Source organism: Ovis aries, chromosome 1, assembly GCF_016772045.2.
Source record: "Ovis aries strain OAR_USU_Benz2616 breed Rambouillet chromosome 1, ARS-UI_Ramb_v3.0, whole genome shotgun sequence".
NCBI lineage: Eukaryota > Metazoa > Chordata > Mammalia > Artiodactyla > Bovidae > Ovis > Ovis aries.
In genome coordinates, this window is record NC_056054.1 from 266,345,510 (window position 1) to 266,359,368 (window position 13,859).

Genomic DNA, 13,859 nt, shown 5'->3' on the forward strand with positions numbered 1-13,859 from the left:
GGGGGGCGGGGGTGGGGGTTTGTCCAGGCATAGGGGCCACGAGGGACCGTGATGCCTGCCAGTCTTCTGCAGATCCTCACTGATTTGAATTGTCAGGTTCAGAGCCAGTCGCCTAAGATACAGAGCAGGGCAGGGGGAGGTTTAAGAATTAACTGACACTAAGTACATGTATGTGTGTTGAAAGCACAGAGATTCAATTCATTATCATTGCAGGAAATTGCTATTGAGTAGAAAAGAAATCCTCATAAGCAACAAGTCAGATGGCAGAGAAGCTGATGGATGCAGGACTTGGGGACCGCCCCCACACCACGTGGGGCTGCCTGCCCTCCTTGTCCCACTGACCATCATTGGCTGTGACCCAGGGAAGGCGCAAAAGAGCCTGGGGTGGGGGAGGGTGTGTCTCCATGCAGAGTGAGTGCTCATAATGCTGGGGGGTGGTCCATGAACCCCGATAGAACACCTGCAGGGGTGGCAGAGGTCAGAGTGGAAGCCAGCTTCTGGGGTGGCACAGCCTTTGATCCCCATGGCTGGCAGTCTCTTGCCTTCAGAAGAGCGTCTGTACAAAAGCACATTCAGAACTCAGCACACAGCAACCTGGGTCAGAGGGGCCAGTTTACCCCACTGCAGCTTGGACTCGGACCCAGGGCTCAGACATGCAGTGCTGAGCGGGGCCTGTGCTCCCTACTGAGGCCTGGCACACAGGGGGCGCAGGCGCCTAGTGAGCCCCAGGGACGTCAACTGGTTTGGTGGATTGGTTTTTATATCAGTCGATTGTTTTGCTCTTTCATGTGATGTTCTCAGTATCTCTTAAAAATGAGTAGTTTCAGATTTTTTTTTAAATTTTTAAACTGTTGTATAGCCGCTGTTACATAGTTGCCTTGAGGGCTTCTGTGAGGGCCCCCGTGTCCTCCAGACCTGCATGTGCTGTGGAGCAGCTGTTGGGAAGAGAGCAGGACTCTGATAAAACACTTCTCCTGCAGAGCAGAGAGTTGACAGCTCGAACCGTCACTGACAGTCTGTTCCAAACAAACGGTAACAAGTGACGATGGCCAGGAAGGCAGTTTCATCTGAGCTTAATTTTCAGTAGGATTTTTTTTAAAGCTTCATTTCTTAGAGCGGACTTCCCTGGTGGCTCAGACAGTAAAGCATCTGCCTACAATTTGGGAGACCCAGATTCAAACCCTGGGTCAGGAAGATCTGGAGAAGACAACGGCAACCCACTCCAGTATTCTTGCCTGGAAAAATCCCATGGATGGAGGAGCCCGGTAGGCTTTAGTCCACAGGGCCGTGAAGAGTGAAGACATGACTGAGCGACTTCACTTTCACTTTTCTTAGAGCACAAATATGATAATTATAGACAGTACTAATTTATTTTACAAGATAACTGAATACACCATTTAAACATTTCAACCCCAGTGACTGACACAGTCATCTTCCTGAATTAGGCGTAGACCACGAGGAAATACATTTCCTGAAGCCGAGGGTTTCTCCATGTAGAATTAAAGCATGTGCAGTTCCCCCTGCTTTCTGGTTTACCCGGCTTGAGAATCAGGGCCCCGCCTTCAACAGTCTTCCTCCAGGTCCTCGCTAGGCTCAGGCCTTGTTTCATCAGAATCCTCCTGAGACTCACAGCTCTCAGGCATTCAGAGAGGCCAGGGACCGCTGGGTGGCTGGCCTGGGTCATGGCTGGTGGCCTCGGTCACAGCCAGTGACCTAGATTACGGCTGGCAGCGGCAATGCTCCAGGACAGCTGCCCACTCCCCCACGGGTCCTGCTCGAGGGGTCAGACGTGGTTTCAGACACATGGGAGGACCATGGCAGCCACGACTCAGGATGCGGGAGCAGACGCAGAGCATCATCACTGCTCTCTCCCACCTCCACTCTTCCTGTCCCCATGCTGATTATACCAGGAAGGAACTGTTTTCTTCTGGGAGAAGTGAGTCACCCTCAAGCACCCCACACGTGAGGATCTTATTTCTAGTCTTCAGAGTTCCCAAGTCACTCCCTTGCTCAGCATCTTCTCCTTAAAGGGGCCTGGAAGCAAGCAGGATTTAGACCAGAAGCTGGGCTGGACCAACGGGGGCCTGGGTGTACGCCGTGCCCCGGGGTTCACAGGGAGGACATGGAGCTTCACGGAGAGAGCTCCAGAGCTGGGGTCCAGGAGCAGCAGAGCTGTGGGTCCCCATGACGCTGGGTCTCAGCAGAGGTATTGAGTGCCTGGGGGAGGGTGGGTGCTGCGTTGGCCAGGTTATTGCTCAGTGAGTAAGCAGGGGGGAAATGGAAACGTGTGTTACAGCGAGTGCAGACGGTGGTCCCTGGGACCCTCCTCACAGTGGACGCAGCTAGGACGGAGCACCTTCCCCACCTGCCTCCTCAGTGTCCCCCCTCTCCCAGGGAGAGCCCTGCTGAGAGGGACCTGCATGGCTGCCCTGCTGATGCCCACGCCTCTGGCTCTTTTTGGTGGCGGGGAGGCACCCTCAGCCTCACCTGCTGCAGAGAAGCTAATAGGGCAGGTTAACTCCCCTCCCCACCCCTCCTCCAGGTCACACACCCTCTCTGGCTGAACTGAGCTGCTTTTCAGTGGTAGAGCTCTCAGCCCGCCCCTCCCAGAATCAGAACCTGAATTTTCATAAGACCCTGGATAACTTGTTTGCATGGAGGACTGAGAAGGAAGAACCCGGATCCAGTCAGAGCCCCAGGAAGAGAGGATAGGTGGGAGGGAGGGAAGACTCTAAGAGATGATCGCAGAGAATTTCTCAGAATCAGTAACAAAACAGTCCTCACATTCAGCAGTCTCAACAAATCTCAAACAAGATCAACCCAAATCCTTCTTAGACATGTCCAAACAAAGCCACATGACACCAGAGACCAAAGCGTATCTTCTGAAGATGGAGGGAGAAAGAATGTCACAGAGGAGCAATGCAGGGGCCGGAAGGGGGTGATGAGATAAAACAACCATCAGAGGATCATTGAGGGCAGGGGTTTTTCAAACAGCTGTGACCTTCTAAGGGGCGCCCTTCAGGAAAAGGAAATGACCTCAGAAAGAAGGCTACGAACACAAGAAAGAATGGTGAGCGAAGAAATCTGCCATCTCCTTCCTTTTAAAGGAGACACAAATCAGAAAGAAAACATTGATATTTTTGTCTATTAAAACGTAAACATCTGGGTCAATGAAAACACACTTTGTAAAATCAAAATCAATGCTAATTGCTGAGATTAACATACAGAACTAAATGGACCCCAAGAGCACAGCTAAGATTTAGGATGTGGCCGAGGGGATGAAAGCATCCTGGGGCCACTGTAGCATTCAGGAGAAGGCAAAGATGCTGAATTAGGACTGCAGGTGTACGTGTTACAGTTCCAGAGTGGTGGCTAACAGAAAACTGTTCACTTTTGTGACTTCATTAAAGGTGTGGGGTGGGGGGAAATGGGTGACCGGAAAATATCATTAATCAACACAGCAGAAAGGGAAAGAGAAAAGAAACCCCGGATGATCAGGGCAATTAAAATAAGACAACAGAAATTACTATACATCTGCGGTGACCAAAGTAAGAGAAACTTTCCAGTTAAAAAACAAGATCTGTCAGATTTTTAAAAAATAAACAAGCAAACAAAAAAGTTTTCAGTTTTATTTCAAAGGGCACACCTAAAGAAGAAGGACCTAGACAAAATTTAAAAAAAAAAATAGGAAAATACTAACTCGAAGCAATATACTATTGCAAATCACTTACTCATTACTTATTGATAAACTGTTCAGTTCACTCAAAGAAAGCAATTTAAATTTGTATGCACCTAAAACACAGCTTCACACACGTGAAGGAAAAAATTAACAAACCATTAGGGGAATCTGGCAGACACTGCAGTGGAGCCTGAACGTGAAGGCCATGTAGACAAGAAGGAAGAGATTCTGATGGTCCCGCCTGAGCCGAGTTAACCAGTGTGCCCTGAGCACGCCCCAGCATAGCTGCCGGACCCACGAGAACGCTTACAAAGCTCCATGACACACGTAGCACAGACTCACCATCTCTCAAAAGCTGGAATCAGAGAGACAGCTCTCTCCCACAAAACAGTGAGTTAAAATCAACAGTTAGAAGGTGATTAAAAAAAAAAATCTCGTCCTTATTGAAACTTGAAGCCAACCAGAAGAGCGCAATGAAAGGAAAAACACGACCCTCCTGGATGGGACATCAGGGGTCCCCCCAGGTTGAGAGGCGGGTACTGCAGAAGTGACACAAAGTCCCTGCTGCTGTTTTATGGGAAAGAGCAAAGGCCTGAGCCAGCAAGCTGGTCACACCGAGAACATCTGATGGGAAACAAACACTCCGCCTGTACTGAGAACTTCAACAGCTAGAGAGAAAGCTGTAACACTTCTAGAAAAAAAGATAGAATATCTTTCAGTTCACAGAAGCACAAGCTATTAAGGAAAACAGTGATGAATCTGACCACATTAGAATTTTTAACTGTGGTTTCTCTCAAGGCTCCATAAGGAGATTGGGGGAAAGATCTTTCTAGTACATGGAGCTGAACTAGAATGAGAATCTGAAATACGTAAGTTTACATGAATCAGCAGAAAACAGCCCGGTAGAAAGATGGGCTAAGGACACCAGCGAGCACCTCACAGGAGAGGAGACTCACGGCCAGAACCACGCAGCCTGTCACTGAATGTGCGTGTAGCTGTATGCTTGTGAGTTCCCTCCTGAGCACTTGTCTGTGTGTTATACCCCGACACGGTTCAGTGGGAAGGGCAGGCCATGGAGAAACGTCTGTGATGTGGCACCACCTCCCCTCCTTTCTTCCCTCAATCCTGGCCACATTTGTGGTAGAAATGCCTCAAAAAGTGGGAAGTCCCCTCAGCACCCAGTGCTGCGCCTTCCTTCACAAAATGAAGAAATGGAGCCCAGGAGGCCCCGTTACGGACGAAACCAAGACGGGAAGGTGTCAGCTGACATGCAGCGGTCCCCGACTCGGGGGGAGGGCTTCCTGGGCACCCCCGTCCAGCCAGTCCTTCCCCAGGTGTCACCTTACATCCGTGGGTGCCGGAGGGGGTTATGTGTGCTGTGGCCACTGTTTCATAAAAGGCAGCAGGCACGTGCCGGAGGACAGCTCAGGGTCGGAGCAGCTGAACTTCTGAGGGTCAGACTTGCCAGGTGTGAGCAGAACCCTCCTCCTGGGTCATCTGGCTGTGCCTGTAACACGTGTGGTAGCGGACTTATTCATCTAACTGGGAGACAGAGGATCATCCCAGGTGTGGGGGCCATGGGCAGCCCAGTGGGGAACCTCGTGAGTGTGCTATGTTCCTTCACCCAACTCACATGGCAGCGCTTCTTCAGCCTGCATGCTGCCCACGTGGGGCCCGTCTCCCAGCTATGCCCATGTCTGCAGCGCTGGTCGGAGCTGGAGCCGACTCGGGTCAGTTCTCCTGCCCCTAGAGCCCCAATCTGCCCTGCCGACCTGTCCGGTGCATAGCCGTGCGCTCCCGGGCACTTGGGGACAGAGGGAGAGGGCCCTGCCCACGTGGCGACCGCACAAGCCCGGCCACCAGATGCACAGACACCAGCTGGGGTGGAGTCGTGGACCAGGAGCAGGGAGCAGCCGGACCCTGCACAGGAGCGCAGGCCCGCTCCTGGGGCTTCCCACTGGCCCCGGCCCCCACGTGAAAGGGCTAGAGCCCCCAGGGGAAGGGCCGGGCCCCATCGGGCCCCTGTCCATGCCCCAGTGCCGTGTCTGCAAGAAACCCCAGTGAGGTGAGCACAGGTGGCCTGCCTGCGCTACCGGGACTATGGATGGCCGCCTAGATGTTTGTCTCTGGACATGGGTTTCCTCCTCCATCCTAGGAGCTCTGTCCCCTCCTTAGCCCCCTTCTAGCCCTCTGTGTAGATGGACTTGGGGCACAGCACCTGCCCAGCGTCCTAGTGACCCAGGGTGGCTTGCTGTGCTCTGGGATGGGGGTGGTTTGCAGGACAGAGTCGGTGCTCCCACCACACTCATCCTCATGCCCCCAGCGCCCAGGGGTCCTCGCCGTCTTTCTTTCAACATATCTCTGGAAGGAGGAGCTGAACAGCGGGGTCCCTGGCCTGTCAGCCTCTTGCACAGGGTTGTCTTGCCTATGGCACAGTAGTTGCCAGTCGCCGCTCACCGCTCATCCCCAGGGCGTGGGCTGGTGTCCCCGTGACAATGATTCCTGGATGTGCTCTCCTGACACCTCTCAGGCTGCTTCCATGCACGTCTGCTCAGGACACCCTGAGCCCCATGGTGTCGGGTCACTGGGCTGACATACCAGGCAGCAGTGTGCTGTAAACCCCAGCCCTACCTCACTGGGGACTCTCAAGGGTGGACTCTGACCCTGGGTCACCCCATCCCCTCCTCGGAACCGCCACATGTGGCAGCTTGAGTCAGATGTGGCCAGTTCTCCCCACGCCCCATCACATCAGGGACTCTCAGAGCATGCCCGGCCCACAGGAGGCCAGAAGCAAACCCACTCCTCTGTCACCCAGGGGCTCACCCTTCAAGGCTGGGATATCAGAATCCCAGTGTTTGTCCTTCTCTTTCCCCCACAGACTCTGCAGGATGGGACCAGTGGGGTGACTGGTTAGATCCATGTCTCACCTGGGGATGCCCATAACTCTCCTCGGGTGCCCCCACCTTCCAGCCACGGGGCTCAGTGGAGGCCTCAGGGCCCTGGAAACACTCAGGCTAGGCTTCCTTTGTGAAGGTCGGGAGTTGCGAGCATGTCCTGGAATGACCTGGCCCTCCATCCGCTCAGCTGGAGACGTGGGGCCAGTGGGTGAGCCAGGGCTAAGGACACACCCAGAAGTCTCCGAGGCCGGGGGTGGGGTTTAGACAGCCCTTCTTAGGTGGCCAGGGCTCCCATGGTTACCTCCATTCTCTGTTGTTTTTAGTGCTTATTCAAGAAGTGAGGCTCAGATAAAATAACTAAAGAAACTGCATTTCAAAGCTTCCCACAAAAGTCTAGGCGATGGGGGACAAAGGTCAGGTCACAAGGGACAAGGGAAGGGTGCAGGCGTGGCTGGCCCCATGGGAGCCCGGCACCCTCCTGGAGGCTCTGCAACACCCTTGGCTTCGTAGCACCCTCGGGTGGAGCCTTCTAGCCCTCTGCCTGTGATCCAGGAGGTGGGCTGTGGGCTGTGGGCTCGCAGGGAGCCCCCGCTGAGTCACCCCCTGGGTAGACTGAGGACCAGGCAGCTATCTGGACCAGGTATGCAGAAGGGAGGGGCCGTGGGTCTCCCACCCACACGCCCGAGTCCTGTGAGTGACAGTGTGGCGTTGAGGCTTTTAGGGGCCCTGCGGGTCCTGCTCTCTGGCTGTAGACCTCCCCGGTGAGCCCGGGCACCCGTCTGAGCAGGGCTGAGGTGGGGAAGGACTCAGTGCCTGCTGACCGACCGTGGCCCATTGATTATTCCAGGCCAAGTCCTTGCGTGCTGCCGCGTCCGCCATGTGTCGCATGGCCCCCCTCTATCTATCTGTGCAGACTTCTGTTACGCGTTTTTAATTTGGTGTGACTTGTACTCGATAACAATAACCTTCTTAGCTCTCGTGTCCCTCCTACCCCAGCAGTTGACCAAGCTCCACCAGCTGGCCATGCAGCAAACCCCCTTTCCTCCCCTCGGACAGACCAACCCCGCTTTCCCCGGTACGTACCCAGCCGCCCTTTCTGACCTCTCTTCTCACCCGGGGCCTTTCTCTCCGAGCGTCTGTGTTCAGGGCAGCGAGCGGAGCAGGTAGGGCTGTCTGAGTGCTGGGCACGCTGCCGCGGGCGGGCAGGGATCTGTCTGATGTCTCTGTGCGGGTCAGTCACCCCACAGCTGGCCTTCCTGAAGGAGACACCTCCCCCTCGAGGGTTCGTCCTGCTCTGCTGCCCTCTGGCTGTTGGGGAGGTCCTCCTGCAGGAGGCCATACACCCACAGGGCGGTCTGCCCGGACCGCGCCCCCATAGCGCAGGGCGGCGCACCAGTCAGACTTTGAGCTTCCCTAGTTGAAGTGACCTTGCTTCTCTCCTTGAGGGCAAAACATTAAATCTGTTTCTTCTTTGCTCTCCAGGAGAAAAGCTGCCTTTACACTCCTCCGAAGAAGCTCAAAATCTGATGGGCCAGTCGTCAGGTAAAATAAAACCACGCTAAATGGAGAGCCAGCAAGCCAGGAAGGGACCTGGCGGGTGAAAGGGGCCAGAGGGCCACTCGCTGAGCGCCTTTGGGGAGGGCTGCCGCCAGCCGGGGCCGGCCTGAGCGGCCCCTCCAGGTCTGCACACGCGGCTCCAGGCTTCCACCTACGGCTCTGCGATCGCGGTGATGGGTCAAGTCTCTGTCAGAGCTCAGGGCACAGCGGGCCCATCAGGTGGAAGGTCGTTTACCCTCCCAGGGGCACAGTATGGAGGGCTGGAGGGAAGGGCCAACCAGGCTGTGAGTTTTCGTAGGAGAGACCACCCTGGGGTGGATCTGCACTGAACACCCCCTGACGTGGCAGGGCGGGCGTGGATTCCCAGATCCCGTCACCCAGGCTTGGAGCAGGGAGCATGGCTCCTTACAGGCTGTTTGGGAGCAAAGCCACTGACAGTATGTGCCCTGGACTTGGCAAGGGCCTAGTGACAGAGGCTCCTGCCATGCTCTGACCCACTGCCTATGCAGGCCTGGATCAGAGCAGAAGAACGAGGGTCCGGCTTATGGGGAAGCTGGGGAGGGTCTCAGCCGCCACCCCCACTGCTGTTCTGGACCTCAGGGCATCTGCCTGTCATCTGTCCCTCAGGACCACAGGGGCCCGGCTGAGACCACGGGGCTCAGGGGTTATTTCTCAAGCTGAAACCCCAGCTCTGATGCTCCGTATGCTTGCTGTGGGTTTCTTCTCAGTGTGGCTTTTAATTAAGCTAATGGAGATTTTATTGAGTGGAAATTAGAGAAAAACAGAAGAATTTTGATTATGGAGCTGGACACCAACCTCTGCACAGTTCTGTATCTGGGTGATGACATGTGTCCAGGGGCTCTCTGCAGCCCTCTGCTGTTTATAGTGAGATTTCAGTAACCTCCAGGTCTCTGGGAGACTGTCTGGGGGCCCCCAGGGCCTGGCCTTCCCAGGAAGAACGCTCCCTCATCACACCCCGACCCCACCACAGCCCTCCCAGCACGACCTCAGAGACAGGGGACTTGTGTTAACACATCCCTGTGATGATCTCCCGCTTCAGGGCCCCTGGGACCCTTAGAACTCAGGTGCACATACACCCCCACGCACACACACACACCCCCCATGTGCATGGACACACCCCCCCATGTACATATGCATACACGCCACACGAGACACATGCACACACACACACATGCACGCGGGCACACACATGCCCCCCATGCACATGGGCATACACATACACCATGAATATGCACACATACACATCTATGCACATGGGCACACACACGCCATGCACACGCACACACATGCCCCCATGTACATATGCACCCATGCCCCCTTGCACATGCACACATGCCCTCCCATGCACACACACACACACACACCCCATGCACATGGGCACACACACCCCCATGCACATATGCACACATACACCCCCCCATACACACACACACCACACACACACACACATACACACCCCATGCACATGGGCACACACACACCCATGCACATATGCACACATGCACCCCCCCATACACACACCCCCCACACACACACACACACATACCCCATGCACATGGGCACACACACCCCCATGCACATGGGCACACATACACCCACCATACACACACACACACACCCCACGTACACGCACACACACACGTGCACAAAGGTACACAAACCCCCATGTACATATGCACTCACACCCCCCATGCACATGCACCCCCCCATGCACATGCGCACACACACACCAGTGCACACGCACACACACGTGCCATGGCAGCAGGTCAGGAGGCTGGACGGTTGTCTCACCCTGAGGCCGTGTCACGTGCCCCCCAGCATCTGGGACTTGTGTGGGAGAGGCAGTGCTTGCGACTCCTGAGAGGAAGCCCACCCCTGGGATGGCTCTAGCACCTTTTCAACGAAGCCCCCTGGTCTGGAAAACACAAGCTGGGGAAGCAGGTGTGGTCCCCAAACCAGGAGTCCTTGCATGGTATTCAGGACCAAGGAAGTCTCAGGTGACGTTGTAAATGTCACTGTCGACTGAATGTGCGTACAGATGGACGAGGGACTGGTAATTGTATTGAAAATACCTTTATAAAAGGAGATGAAGAGCAGGAGCTCCAGGTTTAGCTGCGTAAGAGAAACTGGCGGACGGTTTGGGTTGAGTTGGTTTGTTCAGCACAGCTGATCCCTGTGCTCCACAGTCCCCAGAACAGCCTCCACCTCGCTAGGTCCCTGTGCTTGAGACACCAGGGGCCACCGCACGTCTTGTTCCAGGGACGTGGTTGCCATGGAGGAGGACATGCGGGCAGGGACCGGGCCGTCCCGTTTGTCAGGAGCCCCTGGGCATGTGGGGATCAGGCTGAGGGGCAGGGACCAGCGAGGGAGGAGCAGGGGGTGGGCAAAGGGCTCAGGTCCCAGAATGTTCTGAACTCTGGAATGTTCCAGAGAGCGGCGCCTGCAATGCCTGGCTGCAGGGGCGAGAGGGGTGGGGCCGAGGCAGGACCGCTGGGTCGCAGCCACAGGCTGGAGCTTGAGCTGCCTCCTGACAGGGTGGAAGTGCCTGGTATGAAGGAGCACTCTGCCCGGTGATTGCCTCCCTCCCCTCGGGGCCCCTAACCCTAACCCCCGTTTTGTGGTCACTGTTTCTGAAGCAAGTGTGGGACTTGTCCTTGATCCTGAGAGGCTGGCTCTGACTTAGTGGGTCCTGAGCTGGGATTTGTAGAGATGGAAGCTGCGACGTGTGAGGAGCTGGGCCTGGGTGCTCATCTTCCCCCAGACACCCTGTGGAAAGGCACATCTTCCCCGGCTCGGCTCTCGGGCCAGCCTCCCTGCCCCGACACTGGAAGTGTTGGGGGGCAAGAGCCACGGGGCCTGCAAGGGAAGTGGGGGAGGCTGGGGCAGCAGAGGTGGCTGTACTGGCACGTCTGGGGCACCCAGGGCTGGTGTGATCAGTGTGGTCTGCACACCAGGCATAGACACCAGAGGCTCTGAGTGATGTCTCAGGCTGTGCCACATGGCAGGCAAGTGATTCAAGTTGTACCCAGGAGGAAAACGGGAGCCGCCTCCTGCCAGGTTCCTCCTCCCTGTTTGAGAGATGCTGGGTCAAGAGAAGGGTGGCAGTTGGGACCCAGAGCTCACAGGCCGCAGCCCCCAGCTGTGCAGACCCTGCCCTGGGCATTCCCCAGCCCTGCCTGCCTGTGGCCGAGTGGGGAGCGGGGTCAGGTGCCCGCGCGGTGGGAACAGCCTTCCCCCAGCCTTCACCCGCCTAACCCTGTCCTCTCGCTGTGCCCAGGTCTGGACGCCAGCCCCCCGGCCAGCACTCATGAGCTCACCATTCCCAATGATGTGAGTACGTCCAGCCTCACCCGTCTGAGCCCACCTGCGCCCCCGCCCCATTAAGCAGCTGAATGCCCTTGGGGGTGGATGACGTCACCCCCAAGTTACCATTGGGGAGGAGCCATGGGGGCATCAGGGTGAACTCAGAATGAAGATGCCTGGCTGCCTGGGGGTCCTGGCTGCCCGGCGAAGGGCCTGCCCTGGCTCAGGGTCACCCCGGGGACAGGTGGAGCAGAGCACCCCTGAGGCCTTTGGAGGGCCTCCCACACTTCCCCCACACCCTCCCCTGACACGCCTCCCTCACAGGGCCTCACACACTCCCTTCACACACGTCGCCCATATGCTCTCCCCATGCCCTCCACCACACAGCCCCCGACATAATCCCTTACAGGGTCTCCCTTACACTCCTCCCACGCCCTCTATCCACACTTCCGCCACACGCTCCCCTCACGCCCTCCCTTACACACTCCCTCACACGCTCTGTTAACACCCTCCTTCACACACTCAGTTATCTCCCAGCCATCCTCTGGACCCTCGAGTCATCCTAAGAATGCCGACTCCAGTCCCCAAACCAAGATGCCAGGGCAGGTGTGGATCTGGTGTCCTTGGAGGGACAGCAGCCTGGGGGGCATGGCGATGGCTAGGGACATGCCTCTCCAGCTCCTGTGTCCACTCAAACATCCCTCCAGCCCAAGAGTGCAGCCTAGAGGGGCCACCGTGGCCTCAGGCCCGCAGAGGACACTGAGCCCAGTGAGGGGTCTCCATGACTGCAGGCTCTTCATTTGATGGGACTTCCTACAGTCGAGGCCTCACGGCTCCCATCCTCCAGCAGGAGTGGGGGCGTGCCTCTCGGGGGGACCGGGGAAGGGACCAAGGCAGCGGGACCCCCAGCTCCCCTTACCTCTCGGCTGCACTCAGGCCGCAGTGGATTCTCTCCAAGACGCTCCTGCATCCTTTCTTCCAGCTAATAGGCTGCATAATTGGACGCCAAGGGACCAAAATCAATGAAATTCGACAGATGTCTGGAGCACAGATCAAAATCGCCAATGCCACGGAGGGGTCATCAGAGCGCCAGATCACCATCACGGGGACCCCAGCCAACATCAGCCTTGCCCAGTACCTCATCAACGCCAGGTGAGGACCTAGGTGGGGCCTGGACTGGCCTGCCTCCCGGGGTTCTCTTCTTGGGGTGGGACGTGCTTGGGGAGTCTCCAGGTGATACAGGACCGCACGCTCCTCTGTCCTCTCACCCTTGACTTCCACCCTCCAGCCGTGCCCACATGGCCCCACGCAAGTCGCTGGGCATTGACACCCTACATAGCACGCTGTGGGGAGCCCCACGTCCATGCCTCCCTGGCATGGTGACTCCTGCACCCCTTCCCACAGTGGCAGCAGAAATGGCCGTGGCAGCCTGGGCCTGTCACATTCCCCTCACCCCAACCCCGTGTGGTGACTGGCATGCAGGCCCCAGGCTGTGAAGGAGGGGTCAAGACTCTGAGGACACCTCAACCGTGAGAACACGGTGACCCCCTGACCTGTGCCCTTGTCTCTTCCAGGCTGACATCCGAGGTCACTGGAATGGGCGCTCTCTAACCCCACTGCGCCCCTACGCTCACCACCTGTGCAGACTGCCCCCCACCCCCCGCAGATGTAGAGGTTTCTTTACCAACAGAAGCTATCTGTGCCTGCCCTAGACCTGTGCCCACAATGCTCCAAGTGTGTCTGGGGCCCCCCGGCTCCACCCTGACACTGCTCCAAGTTCATTTACGCCTGCTCCTCACGCGTTGGCATGCCATGTCCATTATTTTAAAGGCTTTGTGGCCACTCCCATCCATGACGCTCTAGAAATGTCTTTCCTTAGTGTCCGTGTACCTTTTTAAGACTTGGTTTGACATGTGGACGTTGTCTCCGAGGCCCCAAAGCTGTGGCCGCAGGAAGCTGCCCCTCCTGGTGCCCTCGGCTTTGTCTCCAGGGGCCGCCCGGGTCAGCACCAGCTAGGGTGCACATCTCCCTATGTCCGAGGGCAGGAGAGTGGAGGGCTCGGGGTCGTGACAGGGGAGGATGGAGCGGGCTGCTGGGCCCCAGGCATCTGTCTTTGGGGCTGACAGTGTGGACCAGCTGGGAGGCACCTCTGCACTGGGAGCCAGTTCAATAAATGATGCGCGCTGCTCCTCATCTTGGACTCCTCTCTGTGACCTCCCCACCCCTCCCCCCACCACCATGCCCAGATCCCAAACATGTCAAGGAGCAGCTCCACCTTCTCAGACAAAGTGAGATTCCACCTACTCCCACCTTCAGGGTTTGGCTTGTATGAGTCTTGCTCGTCTTACTTCTGCAAAGCTGCTCGGATGGCAGAGATGTAACCCCAAATCCAGTGTCTGCAG

At 56.7% G+C, this 13,859-nt stretch overlaps 1 protein-coding gene across 21 annotated transcripts in view; it reads left to right on the forward strand.

Moving 5' to 3' along the window:
• The window catches only part of PCBP3 (poly(rC) binding protein 3), a 234,803-nt gene extending 221,153 nt beyond the window's left edge, over positions 1 to 13,650 (forward strand). For 12 of the 21 annotated variants that reach the window (XM_060406306.1, XM_060406307.1, XM_042237902.1 and 9 more), the window contains 5 exons: positions 7,573 to 7,651; positions 8,059 to 8,118; positions 11,432 to 11,484; positions 12,440 to 12,609; positions 13,032 to 13,650. In XM_060406306.1, the coding sequence (XP_060262289.1) occupies positions 7,573 to 7,651; positions 8,059 to 8,118; positions 11,432 to 11,484; positions 12,440 to 12,609; positions 13,032 to 13,068 (399 nt within the window). In that variant the 3' untranslated portion in view covers positions 13,069 to 13,650. The remainder of the gene's footprint in view (positions 1 to 7,572; positions 7,652 to 8,058; positions 8,119 to 11,431; positions 11,485 to 12,439; positions 12,610 to 13,031) is intronic. The other 9 variants (XM_060406311.1, XM_042237928.1, XM_060406327.1 and 6 more) reach the window with 3 other exon arrangements.
• Positions 13,651 to 13,859: the final 209 nt, after the last annotated feature.